The sequence below is a fragment of the Patagioenas fasciata genome, chromosome 3, assembly GCF_037038585.1.
Source record: "Patagioenas fasciata isolate bPatFas1 chromosome 3, bPatFas1.hap1, whole genome shotgun sequence".
NCBI lineage: Eukaryota > Metazoa > Chordata > Aves > Columbiformes > Columbidae > Patagioenas > Patagioenas fasciata.
In genome coordinates, this window is record NC_092522.1 from 44,385,134 (window position 1) to 44,410,076 (window position 24,943).

A 24,943-nucleotide genomic window follows, 5' to 3' on the forward strand; every position below is an offset into this window, starting at 1 on the left:
AAAGGATCTGTGCTGCACACTGATACGTAATGGAGTTTTTTCTCTCTTGCTAATAGAGAAAACTTATGTCTGTCTCTGCCCAAGTAGGCACTGGGGGAAATGATCCTGTATCATGCTGGATTGCCTGAAGGGAGAACACCTTGGTTTTTTCATAATGTTGGAAACTCATTGTATATTCCTGCCTTCACTTGTAGGTAATTTTGATTGGGTAGGAAATGCATTTACGCAGAATGCTGGAGCCGGCCTTGTTATCAACCAAGCAGACACGGGGAACAGCACAAGCATCATTAAGCAACTCAAGGCTGTTTTTGAAAGAGACTGGTATTCACCTTACGCCAAAAGTTTACAACCAACAAAAATCCCAAACTGCTTTAATCACAAACTTAACAAAGCGACATCTAATAAGACTGCCATGAGCAATGTGAATTAGAAAGACTATTTTACTGTTTAGTATGGCAATGAAGAGTTACATTGGGGTGTAGCCCTCTTTCATATTTACAGACAAAAGACTTAAAGAAAAAGCAAAAAAAAAAAAAAAAAGTTTGGTTGGGGGGGATGTTTTTAGGAAAAAGCACACTTATATAAAAACTGTCTAAACTATATTCTCTATATTGAACTATTTAAGACTTTGAAATTTGTTACTTCTGACACTGAATGCCATTTCTGCTTCCATGTTAATTTTAGTGTTCTGCATTTGAATTTAACAGCACGTGTCAGTTTTTCTGTTTCAGTTTTAGGACCTTCCCTAATTGCCATCCTGGCTAGAGTGGACCTTGAGGCAAAACCAAGATTCAAGCTATGAAATAGCATTCTAAGATCAGTTATTAGTGACATACAAGTAGATGGTAGGTTTCCTGTATCAGAAAACATAAAAGGAATAAGCAAACTTTCATCCATATGAATGATTACCTTTAAATGAATACCCAGTCATGTAAATTCTTCCTATTTTGAGCATTTTGTTTGAGTATTGCTCTTTGATGTCTTCTAACTAGCCTTAAAAGTACACTAGAGCTACATGACTGGTAATTCATTGGTCTCCTAAAAGTATGAGAAGATTTTGAGGGATTGGGGTTGACCTCTTCAAATTCATCATAATCCCTACAGACTTTCAGATAAATGGATTTTATTATCAAAGTAATGTGGATTTCTTTCAACATAACATTTATTTCCAATTATACTGTTTTTCATCTAACAATGAAAATTTCTGTATTAATGGCGAAGACCTAGGATTGTTTGGTGGGGAGGTTTTTTTTGGGTTTTTTTTTCATAATCTCAAGAAAATTCCTTCCCTAAGTTACGTATTTATCAAGTGTGGGTCAGCAATTGCATGATGACTCATTATGAAAACAATGCATAGATAAAAATCAAATACTACTATTTAGGAAGGGCAAGGGTTACACAAAATCATGTGGTAATTATTGGTAAATGATCATATAGTCATTTTGTTTGATTTTACACCTAAAAGATTTTTCTTTCCTAACTTTTACTTAATAATAATTGTGAAATGGGATTTTGTGTTAAAATGTCATCTATATAGGTGAATACATCAGCACAAACAGAAATGTGATGCCTTCATTTAGGCCCTCGTTTCAGTTGGTGTTGATAGTGTGCCTCTACAAGCATAACTTAGTTGTACCAAGAAGCAACTGTTGCCTAGAAGTGTGAATTTGCTCTTGAAACACATATAAATGTTTGGCAGCAAATTAGTCTCCACTCAGAGCTGTAATAGCTTAGTATTGTAATAAAAACATCTCATTACTGTCCCTCTGTTTCTGCTGAAGAAATACAGCCATGAAGCAAACTGCATTCTGCATTCTGTTAAAGTTTCACAGAACTTTTTCCAAAATGCAGACTTTTGTTCACGTGGCTGTATGTTACTGAAGGCACACTTCAAAAGCAGCAGGCAAAAAGAAAAGGAGAACCAAGCATGTTCCAATGTACTATTTTAATCTTAAGAACAAGTTAAAAAAACCCACCTTGACTTTCAAAACACAGGTTTCTTTTACAAGGCTAAAAAAAGTTAAAATTTATTTTCAAGTAAGCACAGCTTAGGAAATTCTTACAAGGTAATGTATGCAAAAGTTCACATTGCTAGCTAGAGGTAGAGACACACCACAAAACTAGTTATGACCACAAAAGGCACACTTTTGACAAAGAATGTTTGTTTCTTTCGCAATTGCCAAGATTCACATCATCTTACTGGAAATAATGACATAATGAAACAATTTTTGAAGTTGTCAACTTCTACAGAAAAGATTCTGCACAGTTCTGATGCTCAATAAGATTTTCTAATGTTCGCATAAACACATGCCACTTATTAGCCTTCTCCCACACACATAGGAAAATATATATTCTGGCATTCATGTAAGAAACAAATATCTAAAATGAACAAAGTTTTCTGAATTGCTGTGATGGAAAGATCTTTGTGAAGAGAAACTTCTGTATTTTCTTCATTCTGTATATAACTTTAGAATATGTAGAACAAGTATGAGAGAGAGGTCCCTGGCACTTAATTTACTTGTTGGGTTTTTTTTTTTGTTTAAGAAATAGATATGAGTCCAGATTAATTTCTGGTGAAAATTTCAGCTGAATTACACCACCAATTAATTTTGTCTTGTGAGTCAAAGCTAAAAAAAAAACCCAAATCAAACAACAAAAATGCCACTTTCTTAAAAGCTGGTTGAGATATTTGTAAAGCTTCTGAGGTCCCCATGGATGGGTGATCTTAAAGCCTGAGATAATACTGAGTCCTTACATAAGATACAAAAAAAAAAAAAAAAAAAAAAAAAAGCAAACAAAAAACCCCACTGTCCAGAGTTGTTAATTGTAGCACCTGATGGCAATAATATACCAGAGTGAATCAACGTAGTTTTTTTTCCTCTTGCATTATGGATAGTAGAAATATGTCAAGGTTTTAAATGACATCTTGTACAAATAATGGAGGATCTGAGTGGAACAGTTTATAATGCAGAATTTAGTGATGAAATCAGACTGCGGAGTTACCACTGACCTTCTGTTTAGTAGTATACGAAATGAATAATTCAGATGGAGTAGTTTTACTGGACAGATATTAGGGAAATACAATCTTGAATATTAACCTGATCCATTAGTTTTGAAATGTATTCTTATTGTCTTGATGAACATATTCTGGTGCTTCAATGATCCCACCCCCAAAAGAACTGATATGTAAAAGTACATTTTAAAAGTGGCATTATGTTTTGTTTTTATGAATGGAAGATTTTGCAAAATGCAAAATAGCGGTTATCCATCCTGCAAATGGACTGGCAGATTCAAGTTTTCATTTGGTATGAAGTATGGATTGCTATTTTAATAACTGTTTAGAATGGCAGCAGCTCCAAAGTAGTACAAAAGGCTTTGGTTTGCTACATTAGCCAAAAGACAAAGTGCATCCTTGGACTTCAGCAAGTAGGAAATTAAATTTTTTTTTTTTCTTTTTTTTTAAGCTGTTGAAGGGGATTATAGCCAATTATTTGTTTTGGGTTAAATACATTTGCCACAGCAGCCTCAGTTCTGGCTTCAGATCCTTCTACCCATGTAAATAAACCTGAAGCAAATCCATTAGCATGATTTCACACTGGTTTAGCAGGGACCAGAACCTAGACCAGTTCCCTCTTGCTGTAGCTCTCTTGAGTATCACCATTGCACAACCTATTTCCAAACTTAAAAGGGGTTTGCAATTCAGTGGTTTTTCACAGGCATAATCCAAAAGATGCACTTTCTCTAACCCCCTTTTAACTGGCATTGGTAACTCTGTCATATTAAAGGCAATTTCCTAAACAGAATGGCTTTATTCTTAAAGAATATAGACTGTAATTGTTGTTTGCTGCAAACATTTACTAGTGCCTTATTCATACAAGTTTTTGTTTAACTGTTCCTCATGTGAAGTCCTGCTAAAGATCTTGTATCTAGTCCTGAGGCATACAGGAAACGTTCTAAGAAGACTAAATATTATGGTGTTTACAGGTTAGTACGTAGAACTAGAGTCACAAAAAGACAAAAACTGAATGTGAGATGTTGGTCCAAACCACAAGCACATTTAAACCTAAGCATTTTTATCCAAGCCCAGTTCTACAATTAAATTTCACAAATTACTCCTGTCTTCATTATCAACTAATCCACACCACAGTTGAATTATTCTGTCCTGCCAAGGTGTAAAATAAATAAAATATCACTTGCCCAAACACCTGGCTGCTATCAAAAGCATAACCACACAAACTCCTTTAAGCACACAGCAAAAGTGACGAATCAGGCAGTGGCTGCTTTACAAATCTTGCATTTTAAGTCTCAAGTTGCTTTGGGCTGGCAACCACTTTTTCCTGCCTGATGCATGAATTGACATCCACAGCTGCTCTCACCTTCTCTTTGAAGACAAGGATTAGGTGCCACAGCACAATGGCCATAGCTGTACCGTGACAGGAATGGTCTCAAGTTTTTGTCCTTTTTTTTTTTTTTCCCTCACCTTTTTCTAAAGAAAATGCGTCCTTGAACTGAGTTTGGGGCTGTGCTTTTTACAAAATACGGGGCCCAGCGCTCCTTACAGTAAATCCAGGCTCTGCAGGTGGTTCAGAGGAGAGCTTGAGAAACAAGAAGTGTCAGATGCCACTTTTAAGACCTACTCATTATTTACTATACTACTAGCTACCAGAATTCTACTACTTTGTTGAGTTTTGCATACATAGACACTGAACTGAAAAGAAGTTGTGTGTAAATGTTACCTGCCATTTAACCCTAATCTAAGGAGAAATCCAAAGAATTTGTAGGATTTTTTTTGTGACTTTAGTGTGTACTTACTGAAAATAGCACAGGCGTTCTCGTTCAGATGGTAAAAACATTAGCTGGCTACTCCAGTTCTTTAAACTGAAGTCTTTTTAACTATCCTCATCTTGAATATCATGCACTTGACTCCTGAGAACGGCCTTATAGAGAGCACTAAATTACCTTAGAACCATTTTGGACTTCAGAATTACCCGCTCATTTTAATACAAAAATACTGACTACATGTGTATATGTTTCCAGATGGTAATTTCTGGCACTGTGTTTTTCTTCCACTTTTATCCTTTCTATATGTATATATTCATGGTTTTTCAATCACTGTTAATCCAATTCACTCTATGTAAAAAATAGAATGAATCCTTGGTATATTTGAAGTTCACAATGACACCTCCCAAGTTAAATGCACCAGTAAACATATTCCACTTTTAACACTGCAGAGTATAGTAGCTCAACTGATACTGTAGAGTGATTGCTTTTCTTAGCTGTAGTTTTTCACTTTAATTACTGCTGGAAGTTATTTATTAATTTCTCAGCATTGAATCGGGTTGCTCTTGTATCATCACGTTGCACAAATGCCTTAGAAGCTTGCCAAACTAGCATGTAAAGGAGACCTCGTTCAAAATAGTTTAGACGAGAAAAGAACTCACATGCTTTACACTGAGTGGATGCTGAAGTCAGTAGAGTAACTCTTACAATACAGCGGAGCTTCCTATTGCACCTCCCGTTTGGATTATCCCTGTGTGGACTTCAAAGAAAAAGTATCTGAGAATTGTGTGTTCAAATTATATTCAGGTCAGGAATTTACAGAGAATCTGAATGAAGAATCCAACTGCACTGAGTGGTTTGACAAAGCAACTTAAATTGTGTTTTCACAAAAATACATTTATATTCCATATCCATATGCTACAACTGCATTAACATAATAAGGTTAAGTTTTCTCTCAAACTCAAAATACATGTAGAACAAAAATCAAGCTACTTCAGCCTATTTCTGAAAACCTTGTTAAATTTAGATTTTTAAGAGCACAATTCAATTCTGGCTGCAAATTATTCTGCTATAGTCAATGAAGTCAGCTCTATTTTGTTCAAAACCAGTTTTACACTGCAATTTTACAGGGAGACTCAGGAAGTCTTTTTAATCCTGTAAAATGAACATAATTTTCTTTTTAAGAGCAGAAATAAGGTTGATGGCTGATTCAGGCCACTGAACAGAACAAAATACAACAAAACGTCCAACAACTTTAGCATTCCGGAGGATTATTTTGTGCTCCTTTATATTGCACAGCCATAAACATGAATAAAAAAATAATATATGTATTTCTATGACATAATAATATCTGTCTCTCCTGCAACAGCATAAAATGTAATAAGAGTAGTGAGGAAGAGGAGGAAATACAGCATCAAACCAACCTGAATCAGACCAAGTTAGTGGACTGGGTGCTGACCTAAAAGCTCTGGGCTATGTTCTCATTTTGTTCCTTTCCCTGCAAATTTCTGCATTTCTTATGCATCCACCTTGCGCTTCTTTGTGTGAGTGAATGCTCATGGCTGTTTTCAGAACGAGGAGGGAACCTTTGACAATTACAAAATTATGTTTAACAGAAAGAGATCTGCATAAGTAAAATCCCATCAGTTTCTATGTATCGGGTACTGATAAGCAAAGCGATATTTGAAATGGGTCTCTTTGTTGTCCATTAAAAGTTCTTAGTGCTAAATAAGCAAGGATTTACAACACAGCATACACCTGCTAATTTCACATCATATGCAGCATAAATGTATGGTTTCTTGATATACAAATATAGTCAGATCACTATTCTGAACTCTTAATAAACTGCTGAAAACTCACCACAAGTATCAGGCCATCAAATCTGACAAATTAAATGCACTGAAATGAAGAAAGATTCCCCCCAAATTATATAAAGTTCATAAATGACTTAGAAGCTGGAATTATTTTCAAATGTAACTTTGGGGGACTTAAGGATTCCTTCTCCATTAAGATCTTAATTACGTTGAAGATTAAAGGCATTATATGTAGTATTGTCTAAGCAAAACAGTGTATAACACACAAAATGAGAAGCTCTTCAAATGGAAGTGTGTGGAACATTTTATTGACTGACTTGCTAACAAATGTTTTCAACTGGATTGACTCAGTATTCAATTACTCCCCATTATTCTGTATTTGTATTTCTTCAAATGACACTATACCTGTATTCATGTTTTTCTTGAAAGTTGATAGAAAAGCAAGATGCTTCTGGAAATGACAGCTGTTTCTTTCTGAAGGTCAGAGGGCCATTCTCCTAATCTCATTTGTCCTCTCACCATCTCCTGCTTGTTCAGCAACCCAGTCCACGTTTTCACTTGTCATTGCCTGAGGAGCAAAGAAAACAAAATATTTTTAGTTACCTGCTTCTTATGAAAACTGCTGGCTAGTCAACATGCTTTTCCCTTGAAGAGATCCTTCACCTAGTGTGACGCTAGAGAAAGGAGGTCCAACGAATAATTCCACGTGCCTCACATAATTCTTCACCCAGAGAGACACATAGGCAAAATCAGGGAGAAGAAGAGATTGGGGTGGGGGAGAACATTTGGCAAGCTTTAAATGAGGTTCTGGTTCTTCTGGTGATAGAAATACCTCTTCTGGGGGCCTCATTTTATTCTAATGTAAACCATTCTTTATCATACAACCAGATCTGTAATGACTGAAATGTGTGGGTAACTTTAGCATGAAAAGGTGAGAAAGCAAACACCCCTTGTCCTTAGGAATTAATTTCTTCACTTCACAAGAGGGGTGGAAGAGACAGTTAAAAATGGAAAATGCACTGTCTCCTGTTTTCAAGGAATAGCCCAAGGTTGCTACTAGAAATAGAGCTGATGAGATTTCTAAAAGAAAGCAAAGATCTTGTCCATCCAACTTCGATTCATTCTCCAAAGATAGTGCATACCTGTGGGAACTTTGTGCTCACAGCCTGATACCGAATTCTTTGCAGCAAACTGTCAGGCTTCTCACAGAGGTCCTTTTCCTCCTTCTCACTACACTCAAGACAGCTGTGATACCTGCTTTTATCTGTCTCCTGATTCTTAAAAGGAATTTCCAAACTAGCTTATATGTATATTCCCTGTGGAAAGAAAAATGAATGGCAGATTCAGTGAGGAACCCAAAGAACCTAGTGCAAGCATTAAAATGTGTAAGAACTCAGGATCAAAACCAGAACACGTTCTCATTTATGCCCATATTTTAAAAAGTGAGAACTGACAAAATAATGAGAGGCTAGTGCAGTACCTCAGATTAATCAAGTTGAAATTAATGTTTATGGACAGTCCCTCATCTAAACTGCTGCTCTTAGTATGACAGAGATGCAGCAAAGAAGCTGTGAACCACTAGCTTTGGTATGTTGTACAAAGGTTTGGCAGCAGAGTCTTATGTCCATCTATGGGTGTATACAGCTTAAAAGGTATGCAAAAAAATGCTGTCTGTATATATTTATACAGACCCTACTGCCAAATAATCTTTTTTTTTTTTTTAAATAGTCATTTCTCACACTATACATGTCTTCAGACGTCAACAGAGAGATCTTGGTGAACAATTCTGGAGAAAGGTGGAAAGGCAACATGTGGGGCAGCAAGCAAGCCAACTAAAATAAGCTGTAAGCCTACTTTCCAAGTGCCAGCTGATACAACAAAAGCACTCAGATGCCCCCATATCAGATCCCAAATATGGAGCTGAGGCTCCCCCCCCCACACACACACACAGAGACACATCCTCAGAGGAAAGATTAATATCTGTGACCAGAGAGCTTGGAACATCTGTAGTACAAAGACTTGTTCCACTGCTGTCCTACTCTTAAATAAGCATCACAGGAAATAGTAAAGCTCTTTCTGGAAAGGCCTTTACTAAAAAAAGGAATATGCACATATTAAAAAGACTCAGAATAATGAACTACAAAAGAAATGCCTGGCCACAGCACAGAAGTACATTAATGTAACAGTTCCCGATAGCACATACCAAAACCACCTACTCACCTTTCCATTCTCACATCAGAGGTGTGCCAAAGCTCACTTTTTGAAAAAACAAAGGGCGATGTTTCTCTCTGAACTAACCACTCCAGAGAGGACTTTTTTTTTTTTTAAAAAAAAAAAAAAACAGAGAGGGAACAGCAACCACTGCCTGAATTCTCTCTTCCCTTTCTTCCCATTTTTCATTGGCAACTGTTCATTATCTTTCCCTCTGCCTCGTCTGCCTTTTTCCTTTTCAGGCTATTTCCTACATGCTGTTTCTGAATCTCTTGCTGCTCTGTACACAGGAATGAATCCCTGCAGCTTGCATCATTGGTGCTGTAACATACTTCACAAGGTTACTTCCACTAGCTTTACCTGAAGTGCGCAGAAAAAGGAAGTACATGCACGTGTTGTTTAAAGACACACAAATTACTATAGATGGACACAAGGGGAGTCAGGGCAAAAGCAGAATGCAGACACTACTGAAAAAATACCTTTATGGGGAAAGGGTTTTAAGTCAGGCTCTTCAGTCCGATTTTGCCTTGGCACATCGGAAACCTGTATGAGGATCTAGAACCCAATTCTGCAAACCTCGTACAACTAACACAGGCCCTGCCTCCAGGTATTTTGTTCATTGTTGTCCTGGAGTCACACACCATGTTAACCTGCCAAGCTGGGCAATAAGACGCAAGTCAAAACCACAGGCAACTTCAAGCCACATGACCTCAACTTTACCCTCCAAGTGGCACTTGGCCACAAAGGGGGTCTAATCTGGTTACCATCATCTTGTGACAGTTAAGATGGTCCTAACTCACCATCGTATATAACCACCACCTTCAAAAGAGTAAATGAAGAAAGAAGACCTCTCTGCAAAGACATTTGAAATCTCTTGAGTGTGACTTTGGCACTGCATTGTATTCCCCTGCACAACCGGAAAGTAGCAGGAGTCTTCTGTAAAGTTTGCAGAGCAAAAAGGATATGTACTATATAAGCTTACTACTGTACTTCTTCTGATGGAATAAAACATAAAATAGGAAATTCTGTCTAAACTTATTTTGAAAACTGCATGGCCAGCTTATGCAGTAGCTAGATATGTGGCAAGGTTGCAGTGTTACTCTCTAAGGAGAATACAATAAATATGCTTATATATTTTGTTCAGTTCAAGCATTGCATAGTCTCCAAGTTCTACTGTGAGAAGTGTGGGTAACTTCTCATTATCTTTCCTATTCCAAAACACAATATATATCGCAGATGCGTACACTACAGTGGCATAGCTTAGGCCTGTTATATAGGTCAGTATCTTCAATGCACACCAGAACTTAGTTTGCCACTGCAAAGGAGCGTGGCGGCAAAATCTATTTTGGATAATCTAATTTATATTTGAGGAAATCAATGTGTGGTAATTTCTAGAACTGTGAATATAAGGCAACTGCTGCATGCTCGTATATTTTATGAGTTTTATTATATTATATCCTTATATGAATGCCTATGCAGTGTAAATGCTTTAATACAAGATACTGAATGGTTTTTTTACACATTATTTTCTAAATGATGCTACATTTTACTGCATGTTTATCAATTTTTTTGTGTTGGTACAGACATTATTTTCCTAACTTACACAGCAGCTATTAAAATCCATTATAAAAACATGTTCTTACAGAAAGACTTTTCAATCGGCAAGAAATGTGCTTCCTTTAGACAATGGGCTTGGTTCACAGCAATACGTGTGTAATTAATGTTTACCTATTAAAAAGATTAAAAAAAAATCACTCAGTCTGTAAATGGGATTATTGACTCTGCTGCAAACCACTATGTTGGTATGTTTTCATACCTTTCAAAATGTAACTCATCTACACTTACTAGGAAAACAGCTGACCTGTCCTGATTCAGGTTGAAAAAGAGTGCTCTAATTGGAAGAGTCCAAAACAGAGCAGCTATTTTGTTTGGTGCTGCAGGATGAAAATGTAGCTCTTTTTTTTTCTTTCATACAATGAGTTCATGTTATTTGATTGTGAACTGGGCCCACTGTTTACAGTGTTACTATACATAACCAAAGTTCAATGTAATTAGCAGAATTTAGCAGGTTCAATCTTTTGGAATAAAAGAGAAAAAAGAGACTGGCTTTCGTTTTGCTGAGGTTTTGGAGAGGTGACTTGGTACGGAGTGTTGCTCCTGCACCAATGCATTTTAAATGTATGGAAATCACTGGCTGAAAGACTGATGGCTAAGACAACACTGTCAGCAGTAAATATCTTATGCTGCTGGAAACTAAGTTACCAATGATATACCACTAATCAAGGAAGTAATGCATTAGTTTAAAGCTATGTAAATATTTATTTTAATGCTGCAGCATCATACCTATCATTTTTCAATGCTTTGATATCCAAGGATTCCTAGTACTACATGAATGTATTTTATCTGCTTCATTTTTTAGTTTCAGTACATTCATTCAGAGCAAAGTAACCCCTGTTTCTTTGTACTGCACTGAAATAAAATAATCTTGTTTCAGTACATAATGCTTTTTGTATTCTTTCTGGTCTGCCTCCAAAAGTGCTTTTTTAATGAGCTCTAAATGACAGATGCTAGCCTCAGCTCCCAGTCTTCTGTACATACACATACCAAAATCACACCCAGCAACACAACCTGGTGCCTCCAACGAAGGCTCTGCGGAGTCTGAGCAGCACTGGCACCAAGCGACTGTGAGCATCTAGCAAGCCTCACAGCTGGCAGAACACAGGTCTTCTGTATCCTTGTTTTAGGCTTCAGACACATAAAGCTTAAGTTCCACTTCTAGGCACATCAGTCTCATCCTGCATGTTCACATTAAACAGACTCTCAGGCTATAAAAGAGTCTTGCTGCCTATATTCATAAATAAAACAGGGACATGGTACAGCCTTGAACAGTACCTGGTATCATCCAAAGTATTTGTTAGCGTAGTTGTCCTTCACATGGGCCCACAACAACTAGCACTCTCCTCCATAGTGTCCAGGCACAGCACTATCAAACAAGTTGTCTTAGGAACTGGCTTCAATACAGTTTGGCCACAGCTGCCCTGTGGAAAAAGAAGAAAAGGACAGGTTAGGCACTTGGATGTCAATCACACTGGATCACTTCACTGTACAGCCAAGGAACTGCTCCTGGCTTCTTTTGTTGTTTAGATGCAACTATTCACATCCCTAAAATTGTCACACTTCAAATCTGAACCCTAGCAGCAAGTCTTGATGTCAGACAAAAGCAAGACATTCTTCAGGATACAGTTAAACTGTGCACAGTCAAGCCCAGCAGGGAACTTCATCCATCTCTGCACTTCCAATTCTTCCCTGACTGAACAAGAGCAATTGCTATTGGAAACACTATCGTGGTTTTCAGACCAGAGAAAACAGTGTTGTGTCAGAGTAGATCTTGTAATACTAGGAAAAACAAACAAACAAACAAAACAAACAAACAAACAAAAAAAGTAAAGAAAATAAAAGACAGAGAGCTTACCAGCATCTGATAAATGCTAAAAAAAAAAAAAAAAAATATCATTGAAAACTGCCTAATCTGAGCTCTGCCACAATCAAGGCCATAATGCTTCATTCTGCTCTTCAAGATCCAACCATTTCTTGGGGTTGTGGGCAGGAAGCAAAGTAGAAATGTGGAAGAAGATTTTATGTGTGATAACACAACTGAAGCACCTGAAGCCTGACTAATCCAGTGGCCTTCTACAATGGAATGACTGCAACAGTGGACAGGAGAGGAACTATGGATGTCATCCACCTGGACTTCCGTAAGGCCCATGATACGGTCCTACTCAACATTCTTGCAACTAAACTGAAGAAATATGGTTTTGATGAATAACTGTTAGATGGATGAGGAATTGCTGATGGTCATGTCCAAAGAGTTATAGTCCACGTTCATGTCCAAGTGGAAACCAAGATCAAAACAGACCGGAAGATGAATGGATTGAGAATAGCCCTGCAAAGAAGGGCTTGTGGGGAACTGGTGTGTGAAAAATTCAGCATTAGATGGAACTGTATTCTGCAGCCCAGGAAGCTAATCATACCCTGGACTGCATAAAAATAATTTTTTTATGATGAGGGAGGCCAGACACTGGAACAGGTTGCCCACAGAACCTGTGGATGCCAGAAGTGTTCAAGCTCAGGTTGGACAGGGCTTCGAGCAACTTGATCTAGTGAAAGATGTCCCTGCCCGTGGCAAGGGGGTCAGTCTAAATGGTCTTTAGTCGTCCCTTCCAAACCATTCTAGGATTCTGTGATTCTAAGATGCTGCAGTAAGCTACTTGAGTAACTCAGTTTATCAAAGCTGATATCAATAAAAGAGACATTCGCATGGCTTAATCTTCTGATTTATTTCTTGTACACTATACAATTCATCTGAAAGTAGCTGCTTTTATAACACAGCAGTGACAGAGTTTCTATGCTAACAAGTCTTGTTCAGAATAATTCCTAGCCTACAAAAACATGTGAGCCTAGACTGACTTTTGACACAGGAAAGAAACATTAAGAGTGAAAATGCACAGAATATTTTCATACTTGGACATTTGCACAGAATGATTTGAAAGAAAGAACAGTTTCTTATCTCCTCATGCTTACTACTTTCTCTAGTTACTACAGAATACAGAGGCTTGTTGGTCTGTTCCACCTCAATGTGTGTGCATGGCTCTCTCCCCCTCCATCTTATGCTTTCAGTTCCATTGTCTCAACCTTAACTGTTTTCCTCAATCCCCAACTAGTTTGGTTCTGGATATAGCCATAAATGATAGTGTAGCCTGAGTCAATATATGCAGTAGTACACCACACAGCCCAGAATTTTATTTGCTCTTCTAACTCAATATAATGGAAGGTTTCCAACCTCCCAACAGAACTGAATTGCTGCATGGACTTTGAAAACCTAACGTATAAAAGGAAAATATCTATATCATACAATAGCCCAGGTCCCCTCAGATGTTCCAAGAACTGAGTTACAAATCTCTGCCTAAAGATCCTGACGCTTAGGGGGGGAAAGCCTTTACCACCAAGAGGTGCTGTTGTGGACAAAGCAGTCTACCATGAAGGACAGAAGAGATATACGCATAGAGGTGGAAAAATTAAGTCCTTAGACAGATTTTACTCCTGTTGTCATACAATACTCCCAAAGATGATGTTCAGCCTGCTGAAAGAATGCTAACAAAACATCTCCATGGGGTTTATGAGCTACCAGAAAGGTCACATCTTCTGGAACAGAACCAGCTTAATGAGTTCATTTTAAGGGCTTATAAATGCTTAAAGCATCTCAACTGTCATAACAGTACAGTCCAAGAATATCTGCAGGGCCATGCTTAAAAGTTACAGGTCTGGTCATGCAAACTCATTTCTAACCAAAAATGCCATTAAATCAGTGGGATAATTCCAGGGAGTACCAAAGGACCAACACATTAATTTCTGTTCAGATTGATACAGTATTTAGAGACTTGCAAATACTCAAAATTTTAAGGATGGTCCTTTAAAAATGGACAGTGATTATATTAGCAGTACAGTAAATGCAGGTAAGTGAAGCAGCACACAGTGATTTTCAGTCCAAGAACACACTCCCGAAGCCCTTTGGTTTTACAAAAATGTCTTTTGATACACAAGCACAGAAAACTGAGATGCATAAGCCTGTGGCACCAGCTTAAACAAACAAACAAACAAAAAACCAACACATATATATAGAGAGAGGGAGACAGAGACAGACAATCTAAATAGCATTCCAAGCTGCGGCTACCATAACACCCTGTAAAACCTGGTCACCAACTTTGTTTTTATGTATCAAAGTGTCAGCAGAATCATCTTTAAAAAACGTCATTTTCTTGATCACCTGACTTGGAGAAAAAGGTTGTTTTAAATCAATACAATGTATTCAGCCATGTCATGGGACCCCTAAAGCAGTCAGATGCTGCAACCTAACTTCTTTATATCTGTATTTCAGTGCTTGCAAGAATTAGTGCAAAACAGTAAAGCCTATATTTCATCACTGATCGGAAGTCAGTTTACACACTGAAGGGTTAAATTTATCTCCAGGTCTCACATTTTTGCTGTTACAATGCTTTGTCGGAATTAATGCCTCCACAATGTTTTCTATATGTATTATAGAGAGAGCTGCATGGCATGCATCCCTCTTTGTGGTGACTTGATGAAAAGTCACTCACACAGGACAAGTGAAAAACCTGGATGTTACAGGGCCACAAACATGTTATGCATTAGTGAGAGAGCAATCCAAGGAAATAAACAGAACCCTAATCTGCACCATAGTTCAAAGGGTATGACAGGCTAGCATAAACAGGAAAGCAGAAAAAATAATGAACTCTGAGGAAAGAGTTGAATCATTAAAATTCCTATCCCCAGTCTTTCTGATCTCCCGGCAAGTTTTAGAAGGATAGAGGTTTCTCCAAAACCTCTTCTAGGTGAATTCCTATTCCAGGAGTCTGATAGCAGGAACAGCAGCATGGGACTGAACACTGTGAGATGAGGCCCCACAAACACAGAAGAGAAGCAGCAACATTCTACCTAATGAACAACAGCAGCAACTCCAACCCTGGTAATGCTGTTTTGGCAGACTTCAGCGAATACTTCCGGGGATTCACTCTGCCATTCACTCTAAGTCCAAACATGCCTGAAGCCCCAAGCCTTCTCTGCTTCCTGATAGCTCCGAAACTAAAAGGTTTGATGGAATAAGGCAAGTAAGAAACAGGCTACAAATGGCAATTACTTTTCTATTTTGACTACAACCATATCTGCGATACAACAAAAGATGAAGTAGAGACTTAACATTTTGGTAAGGATTAAATACTTTGAAGATATTGGCTTATTTTCCTTTAAAGAGTCATATAAAAGGATCAGAACAGCCATTAAAAAGTATGCTTTACCAGAAAATATTTTTAAATGGCCTATGTATCTAAGGTAAAAAATGAATTAGAATAATCTAAAAATAAAACACAACAAGGAACAAAATGGTAAAAGTGAGATCTTTAGTATGTGAAGTCAGGAATGCACATTGCTGCCTTTAGCACACTGTAGCCAGACACATCATATTAGTAATAAATGCTAGGACTAGAAGTTCAAACTGGATGGAACTTGTTCATTTGCCATTTTTATAAAGAAGAAACAAAAAAGTTCTCACTAATTGTATTTATATACCCTATAAAACTGCTTATTTATTTGCAATTCCATCAAGTTTTGTTAGCCTGTTTTGCATTTGGTTAGCTTAATATTGTGGATACTATCATTATGGCTTCTGGAATGTGTACAGGAATTGAACAGGAATTATATTAATAGCAAATAAATTAATGAGAGGATCAGAAGCTCCCATCTGGAAATAAGAAGAATTAATATAAAGATACTGTCTAAGCGATCTCTCTTGGTCTTCTCCCCATCTGACACTGTGCATTTGTTGTTCACAAAAGTCTCCTTCAGAATAAAGCAGATTCTCTAACATAGCCAAGACCTGAGTGAGGAAGTGTGTACATTAGGTCTGACACTAATTGGTGTTTCCACAGGACCCAGAACCATTTACAAGCAACAAAGGAAATTCTCTGCAAGGACCAGAAAGGCTTCACTTGCCAGAGTCAAGTATCACAGTGCAGTTCTGAACGGGTGCTTAAAAGTGAGCCTATCCTGCGGCAAAGGGCCCCATGAGATACGGGTTGCAGTCTGGCCACTGGCCAAAAGATGAGTTTGTAGTGTTGAGTGGTCAGAGCCTCCTTAGTTCCATTTCCTCGGAGGCAGTGGCCAGAGGAAATGTGCAAGATGGCAATGACCCCCTTCAGAGGCAGAACTCTGTCCTCCTGCAGTGAAGGTGCCTGGTAACATGGTCTGAAGCAAGTGGTAATGCTTGACATAATGTGCCACTGTTTGTCTCCATTTTCCTCAGAACTGCATAGAGGCTTCCTGACTTCACAGGTATTGTGCCCGTAAGTAGGCCAGTCTGATCTCATGCCTAGTAATTTATTACCAAAAATAACCATTTGAACATTTTAGCTTAGCTCTGAGGTCAGGCCAAAGATCTTTGGAGCATCTATCAATCAAAACCAAGTCCCAGGTGCCCAAATGACCCAGACAATGTGCACAGTAACTCCACACCCCAGTGAGACTGTATACCATCCTGCTAGATTAGCAGTTGTTTTCTCTGAAGAACAACACTTAAGAGATGCCAAAGATCAGTGCTGTCATAGCTCAGAGGAACAAAAGCTGAAATGATGAATTTGTAGGCTGGTTTGCCATCACAAGTGCTCTGTGACAAAAGTCTGTATAAATTCACAGCACATCCGTTAATTTATGTATCTGTGCCAATTCTGGGCTACAGTAGGTCACAAAAAGCATGAGATCAGAACCCAAACAAAAATGACTACGTCTCATGGTACCAGTCATTAGAGATCGTACTGTAATTAAACAGATGAAAGCAGAGAGCAAGCTTTTGCTGCTCTTTTCAGCTCTCTCAAGAATACTTCAACAAGTCTCTTCTTTCAATTAATAAAAATAAATGCTTGTACACTGTGAAAAAGGAACTGTAAAATGGTATAACATCAGAATAAGAAACAATTTTTGTTGTAGCAGTAGTGCATGAGAATTACCAAGATGCCACATTCTGTACAAATGGAGCAGTCTAGCATGCTAAAGTATTCAGGTACTCCCAACTGGCACGAAGATACTCTTACATACTGTACTTTCAAACTATATCAAGGGGTTCATCTCATTTCAGTTTCTCCTGATCTTCTCATAGCAAGAGGGGCCAATTTTCTGCCCGCTGTTCTAGACTTATACATCACTAGTAAATCTCTTTTCCTCAAATTTGCTGGTGTTCCCAGCAGGAGCAAACCTGCAGCTAACCAATTACCAGAAGTGTCATGGGTGAAGAGCAAAAAAAGTACAAAGCCAATAAATCCATGAAGTATAGATCACCTAATGTGTCATGTAGCTTTTAACAGGTCTTTCGCTTTTCTCTGCAGGAGAGATGACTACCTCCTGCCTCCTCAGAGCTCCAGTTCAAATCCCACAAGATCTGCTAAGACACTTGTAGTTTCCAAACACTTTTTTTACTGTCCCGCTCCAACATATTTCCCCCTCCTTGGAATAACAGTGGGAATTTCTGGGGAAATTGACACGAAGAAACCTGCCAAACTGCGAATGAAGATGTTACAACAAAGGCTGGCACTATGTATTTTCATATTCCTTCGTTTTATGTGATGTCCAAGCTTAAATGAATTTAAAAAATCTACTCATCAGCATTGCACAGTACTTTTCAGCTGCTACACTGAGTAGCTCCCCTGTCAGTACACCTCCACAGGCCTGTCATAAGGGCCAGGGCCAATATCAAAAAGAAAGAGTCTTCATGCATGCTTTCCCTCAAAGTTGTACACCTGTTAGCTCTCAAGACAAGGTGATGTAGCAATAAGGCAACAAACACCTGTTCTGACTCAAGATGTTTCCTGATCATATTACAGAAGACTACCAGGCAGAATGTGCCTAGAAAAGAAAAAAAGCTGGAAGGCAGTACATGTAGTCTCTGGGCTTTTGCTTGTCTCTGTGAAAGGACTTTATAATTTCATTAGATTCCAAACCCATTTCAAAAAAAAGAATCTCTAGAAGAGGAGCCACTCTCCCAAGGTAACAGCCTGAAATATTGGAGTGATGATCCTGTTCTAATCAAAGGCTAATATCCGGGTCTCATGGTTCCTCAAAAAGCTCTCTAAATATTGTGCAAAACTTGGCAACATTTAATTTGTGCTGCAGCCTGTCCTTGTAGGGATTAATTAAGGTTCTTCCTTATTTTCTAATGTGTAGCAATCAATAAGGGCATCAAAGAACTAACCAGGAGTCACAGGTAGCAGAAGACCCCAGAAGAAAAACAATAAAGCCAAATGAGGGAAAAACAGTAATTTTTCAATTTCCCACCATCTGACAGCACCTACATGGCATAGCAGCCACATTCCCATCACAAGGTGAGCTTCTAGGACAGTAAATTGTGCTATTAAGAAAATAAGTACATTGGAATCTTTGCAGGAAACATAACTGATATTCACAATTGTTTACTCACTTTAGATTCACAGAGACACATAATGTTCTCTTAAACAATTTAAATTGTCAAACGTCATGTAGAAACTTGAGGGTAGAGGGGAAAACTGGACGAGACACGCAACCCTATTTTGTATTCATTAGAAATGCACTGCTTCCTAAACATCAGCAATACATTCCTAATTCTTCTGAAACAGTCAAAAGAATAAAAGGCCAGGTGATGTTGCTTCTGGACAATGACAAAATAACATAAAATCACTCGTAATATTACTGAGCTAGGACCAAAGCCTATGGTTTAGGCACTGACCAGATCCATACTGCCTCTGCAGAGAGCTGCACATGTTCTTACCTGGAGACGCCCCTCAGATTTGCACATTTTCCAGCACTGCTGCTCCACTCAGTTCATAACCACTGTGAACAGAGGAAATAATTACAAGTATCAAAGTCAAGTTCAGCAATTAGAGGCCTGGGCTTATTTTTGCATGGAGATCAGTCTCTGACTCAAATAGAAAGACCAACCCAGTTTCTTGTCTTTGAAGGTGAAGTGCTAAATTGGTTCTTCCCAGCTGAAAGCCTCTGCACTGGCAAAACAAAGGAAGCAAAGTCAGCAACATCAGACATCGACTTACTTAACTATAGGACCTCAGTATTAGAAACCCGCACAGTACAATTCAAGGGATTCAATATTTTTAGTTAAAACAATGCTAGTTTTTTGCACAGATTGGTGCAAATTTGACCCATAAAAGTCTGCATAGCCCCTGAAAGTATCTTCTACCTGGAAAGATCTTCCAGTGCATCAGCTCTACTAGAGCAAACACACTCAGAACACTAAACCCACAGATTAAGGAGGCAAGCAACCTCTCTCCTAGAGTATGCCTTCTGCTGGCCCTTTCCTTCCCCTGCCGAGCTGCTGAAAAATGTTTTTTCTGGCAGAAATGTGTGGAAACAGAATGTTTCTGACAGCATCATTATTTGCCATGCAGAAGAATGGCATGTGTGGTCCATCAACCTGGGTGCACACATAACTGTAATAAACCTGTGCTATCGAAAAGCTTGGGATATGAATTCGAAATTAAATGGACTGAAGGTGGACCAAAGGTTGGACTTGATGATCTCTGAGGTCTTTTCCAACCCAGCTGATTCTGTGATTCTGTGATTCTGTGAAATGTGAAGAAAGGAGAACCCTAAATAAACCTGAGTTTCAAACTGGCAGCAGTGCGTTCTGCTTGCAGTCCTGAGGCTGAGGGTAATGGCTGCTTGGCTCCACACTCCCTGCAGTGCCCAGCGAGGAAGTAGAGAGCCAGGCACAGTCACCTGGCTTTTCACACCAGGGTCTCACAGTCTGGAGCAGCATTCGGATCTCTCGTGTCCCCCTGGCAAGGGACAGCAGCGATGTCATTTCTCTGTCAGGCAGGTTCCTTTGTTTCTGGCAAGGATATACTTGTATTTCATTTCTCTGGGAAAGAACAAAGGCAGTTCTCTGCAGGGATTTAATTTTGGATCTCTTTTCAGTCCCCAGACTTGCTCAGGCTATTGCTCTGGGCAACAGATTAGTCTATGGGAAAGAGTGTAATGAGAAGCCGGCGTTGGTGGGGGCTGTTACAAAAAGCAGGAGCCTCTGGAGGAACACAGCAAAAGGCAAACAAAGCACAAGAAAATATTGAAGGGAGAAATCCTTTGTTGGCCAGGATAACACCAAATGTCATTTGCACACATAAAGCTGTGTCTGTATGCAATCTCAGTGCCCCAGGGATTATGTTGTAGGTCATAGTGAGCTTGGAAGAGAACCCAACAGGTTATCTAGGGCATCCTTCTACTCCTTTGCAGGAATAAAAGTGCCTGCAATTCACATGTGTGGGGTCAAAGCTCACTGGCCCTTTTTTTACCACTGATCTTCTTTTACCACAACAGTGACCGAACTAATCATTTCTTATTTACACTCCTCGGAGTCTTGATTGAGGCAATCTGAAAGATTTAATAGAAACTGGAGTGAATTTGTTTCATTAAGTAATTGCAGAAAGTTCAATCTGAGTTTGTAAACTCCTTTAATGATGATAATCACCTTCTTATTGCTGTCTGTGTTGACTTGCAATCCTGGCTTTGCTTATCACTTAAATGCACAGAGTGCCCTGCCTCTAGGTAAAGTCTGCACAGTGCATGCCTCAAACCAGAGAACAGGGACTACAAAAACTGATGAATCCTCACACATCAATATTGACTAGGTACAACCATTCTATCATATTCACCCCAGCTGTCGGAGGACAGTTACAGGGTAGAGTCTCGATGAGGGCTCTGTCCTGTGCAATAATCCACACTAAGCTGAATGCCCTTATTGCTTTCCTAAGAGGGAAGTCCAGAAACTCTGAATGCTTTTCTTTCTGTGTATATGCCTTGTCCTGCCTTGAAAATAGTTACAAGTTAGGGTATTTTGAGAACTAAACTTGAGATTGTGCTGGTTTTAAATTTCAGAGCAAAATTCTCCTCACACAGCAGACTCAAGCATCTGAAATAGCTTTTCTATTTGGGATGGATGGATGTATGCGTGTCCTATAATGGGCCAAACAAAGGCTCCTGCCATTATGCAATTTTGAGTTGGAGTTAACACAGTAAAAAAAGAAAGCTGCTCACAAGAAATGAGAGTTGTCTCTTGGCAGTGGATCTTTTTATTTAAACATTTAGGTTTTATACAGTGTTTCTGTTCACACAGTTGCATGGAGATCTACAGATGGTCACAGTGCTGCTGTGATACAGACCATCACCAGCAGAAAAATGAGCTTTCAGAGAGACTTCACTACAAACCTGTGCTGTGTTATGTGTAACACTCTGCAAATGATCCTAATAGTCATGGAAATGAGTTCCATTTGCCATAAATCATGAGAGCTACTAAGTGAAGGCCTCTAAAATGGGCCTGTTAGGAAAGACAGAAATAATTAGCTGTTGTACTTTTTTTTAAAGCAGATTAAAGTGAGACAGCTGTTGTTTAACTGCAGGAAATATTATAAATGCCAAGAGTAACAGATATGGCAGTTCAGTAAAGCTGACTACCTGCCCTTTATGTGAACAATTTGCATGTCATACCTAGAGTATCACAGAATTGAAGGGTGGTATTTTTTGGAAACTGTCTCCTAATGACAGGTATGGCTGTTCATAAGAATGCAGCAAATGCATCACAGTACAGACCCCAAAAGATGTCATGGAGAAATCTGAGCAGGTAGGCCCAGTACAACTGAGGTAGCATGCCATGTGCCATTTCAGATCCAACATAATCACCATGGCTGGAACCTCTAGACCAACAGTCCATAAACTGCATGCAACACACTGTCCATAATCCCTAACCATATTTCTCATGGCCACAGGAAACCTGCTGGAGGTGGACAAAGTCAAGTTGCAAGTCAAGTCTGTGGGCTGCTGGGGGTTACCTCCTTTCCTTTCTTGGTGAAGAATGAACACAAATCTGATTTCATAATATATCAACTTGGAAGTCCAGCTGTAGCTGAGAGGCAGGAGCTGTGATTCTAATCCTCGCAAACAGGACCGAGAACCACAGCCAGATCTTCTCTGATGGTGGTGCTCTGTACGGCAGGCTGTTGAATTGCAGAGTGAGGAGGAAGGCAGCATGACCCTTCCTGCAGTTGCTAACAGAAACAGCAGGAGTTGTGTTCTGCATGAAGCCCTGTGTGCTTGGTGTGATCTGAGCACTTTTTCTGAATCAGACCTCTGAGGAGGAAGAGCACCTAGTCTGAGATGTTTGCAGGTGTGCAGTAATGACTAAATATTCAATGCTAACAAAACTCAGGCAGCTTGAGCCAACAAAAAGCATAAATTTATAATCCAAGAAAACTCCATGGGTGTTTTCAGCACGGGTATGCCAGACATTCTGAGGATTATGTTATTGGAGAAAACTGCTTCTACAACCAAAAAATTATATGTTTTTTAAAGCTGGTGTGCATTCAGCTGTCAACAGTGCCCTGCTGACTGTGTGCTCAACTTAATCCCTGCTGATTTAAACACTGACAGACAGTAAGAAAAAGCTCGGGGTTATGACTTACTCCTAAGCTTCTACAATTACTTCTGACCACACAATTTGTATGAGAAGCTAACCTTTTGCTACCTATGTCCTTCTGTAGATATTATCCCACCACTTGCTGTTACCGCCTAAATGAAGTGAGGAAAAGGTGCCTCTCATAAGGACCTAAGAAAAATAATAATGATCCCAAATACCAGAGAAATATGTTTGCAGGGGAACACCTGTATATTAGGCTCTGCTCTTTGCTGCTACCCACCATACTTGACAGTAAGATTGAAACAGCTCTGTTTAAAGAAAAATCTTTGAGATTCTTTGCTGTAACTTAGAAACCTTACCTAGAGCTTGTAAATCTTAAACAAATTGGCACTCTAATGAATGCAGTCTCACACATTGTCATATGTTAACATTGACCGATGGCTGTCAGGCCAAGTAAATGTCATTTATTAATCGCTTTGTCCCTGCATGGCCACAAACAGAAGTAAGCAAGGTAGACATTACCTAGCACCCTGACCAAAAAATGAGGAGTATTCCAAACAAAAAAACTGCTCTGTCTGTGTCTTAGCATAGTCAAAGTGTATTTGTCTAGGCAAGATCAAGGTGTATGGTAGACATCAGCATTCTTGGAGAATAAGTGCTCCAGAGCAAAAATCTCAGTTTCCTTCACCAAAGTACATTGTCTTCACTCATGAGCCAGATGTAGTCATGCCTCCAATAATATTCTTCTGAATTAAATAGTACTTTGTATCAGTTTAACATCAAATCTCCATAAATAAATCCAGCACGTCTCTTAATTCAACATTTGTGAAGAGAGAGGAATTCAAATGCATACCTGTAGGGACACTGTAACCATGCCATGGAATTGTAGATGGTCCAGACAAGATGCTATAGGAGCATTTTCTTTTTTAATGACTTCAACTTCAATGAGGCTGTCATCAAGCAACCTGTTAGCCATCCTGGAACAACAAATCTAATCAACCTGAAGCATTCAGCATGACAAGTCACTAAAGCATGTGCTTCCCATGGGATTCGCAGAGTACAAAGATATTTTGAAACAAGAAAGATGCACAGTCATCTCGAGTTTCTTTTTAAAGAAATGTCATCTCCACAGTCAGTATTAACACATCCATTACAGAACTGAAACAAATATTTTCTAGCAGGTACTGCCTGTATCTCAATATGGCAGGCATCACATGGCAGGAATAGGATCCAAAGCCCTATTTTTGAAAGAGACGGAAACCTCTACAGACATATTAAACTGTTCAGTCACCCTCTCACAATCAGGTTAATGTCTCTAAGGCACTCAGCATCACTCAAGTCACCACTGATATGATTCTTATGGGGCACACCAGTGCAAAAGGATATTCCAAAATAGAAAAAAGAACATAACTCATTGGTGATCACAGCAAGAGAATTCCTTCCCCAAGGACCGTTGTCAAAAGAACATTAATCTCAAAAGAACATTAATATACATCAGAGTTCCAAGCCAGATTTGTATACCTCACTACAGCAGGTACTGAATAGAGAGAAGTAGGACTCAAGTGTGTATTTGCAAAGGTGCCTGCTATCTCAACACATGAAACACAATTTAAGTCTCCAACATGGCACACGTGCATTCAAAAGCAGGGAAGAGGTTGGTAAGATAGTTAAGGCTCATCTTCCCAAAGGGCTGTTGTCGAACAAGAGCCATCATAATGTTCCCACTGCAAAGAGATTTCCAGCCTGTATGTCATTGTGTAAGTACCACACATGAGGAATGGAGCACAAACCAAGCCTCAGCAGCAATCTACGTGGTATTATAAACCAATCAGCCAATGTGAAGCAGTTGGACACTCAAAAAAAAAAAAAACAAAACCCCTAATATTGAGGTTGCGTAAAACCATGCCTTGACAGAGATCAAAACAACGAAAACCAGAAAAAGGCCACAACACCTGCATTCAGGATAGTTTCTTCCCAGTTTGTCGGCATCAAACACAATCTGAATGAACAAACTTCTCACAGGAACAGCTCAGGGAAATTCCCAGCTCCACTTCTGTCCTCATGCTACATGGCAATTGCTCGTTAGGGTAGGAATTGAACTCAGACAAGACTGGAACCA

At 39.0% G+C, this 24,943-nt stretch overlaps 1 protein-coding gene and 1 long non-coding RNA gene across 10 annotated transcripts in view; one reads left to right on the top strand and one right to left on the bottom strand.

Annotated features, from left to right (window-relative positions):
* PLD5 (phospholipase D family member 5) overlaps window positions 1-3,803 on the top strand; it is a 175,347-nt gene extending 171,544 nt beyond the window's left edge. For all 8 annotated transcript variants that reach the window (XM_065835115.2, XM_071806226.1, XM_071806222.1 and 5 more), the window contains one exon: window positions 195-3,803. In XM_065835115.2, the coding sequence (XP_065691187.2) occupies window positions 195-430 (236 nt within the window). In that variant the 3' untranslated portion in view covers window positions 431-3,803. The remainder of the gene's footprint in view (window positions 1-194) is intronic.
* A 109-nt stretch (window positions 3,804-3,912) lies between these two features.
* LOC139827558 (uncharacterized) lies at window positions 3,913-23,801 on the bottom strand. 2 transcript variants are annotated; one of them, XR_011738301.1, is made up of 6 exons: window positions 23,678-23,801; window positions 19,171-19,232; window positions 11,697-11,842; window positions 7,736-7,909; window positions 6,999-7,161; window positions 3,913-5,539 (listed from the first exon to the last, which is right to left on the bottom strand). It is a non-coding gene; the product is annotated as an uncharacterized lncRNA (long non-coding RNA). The 2 variants fall into 2 exon arrangements; XR_011738300.1 differs by having other exon boundaries at window positions 3,913-7,161.
* Between the last annotated feature and the right edge of the window lie 1,142 nt (window positions 23,802-24,943).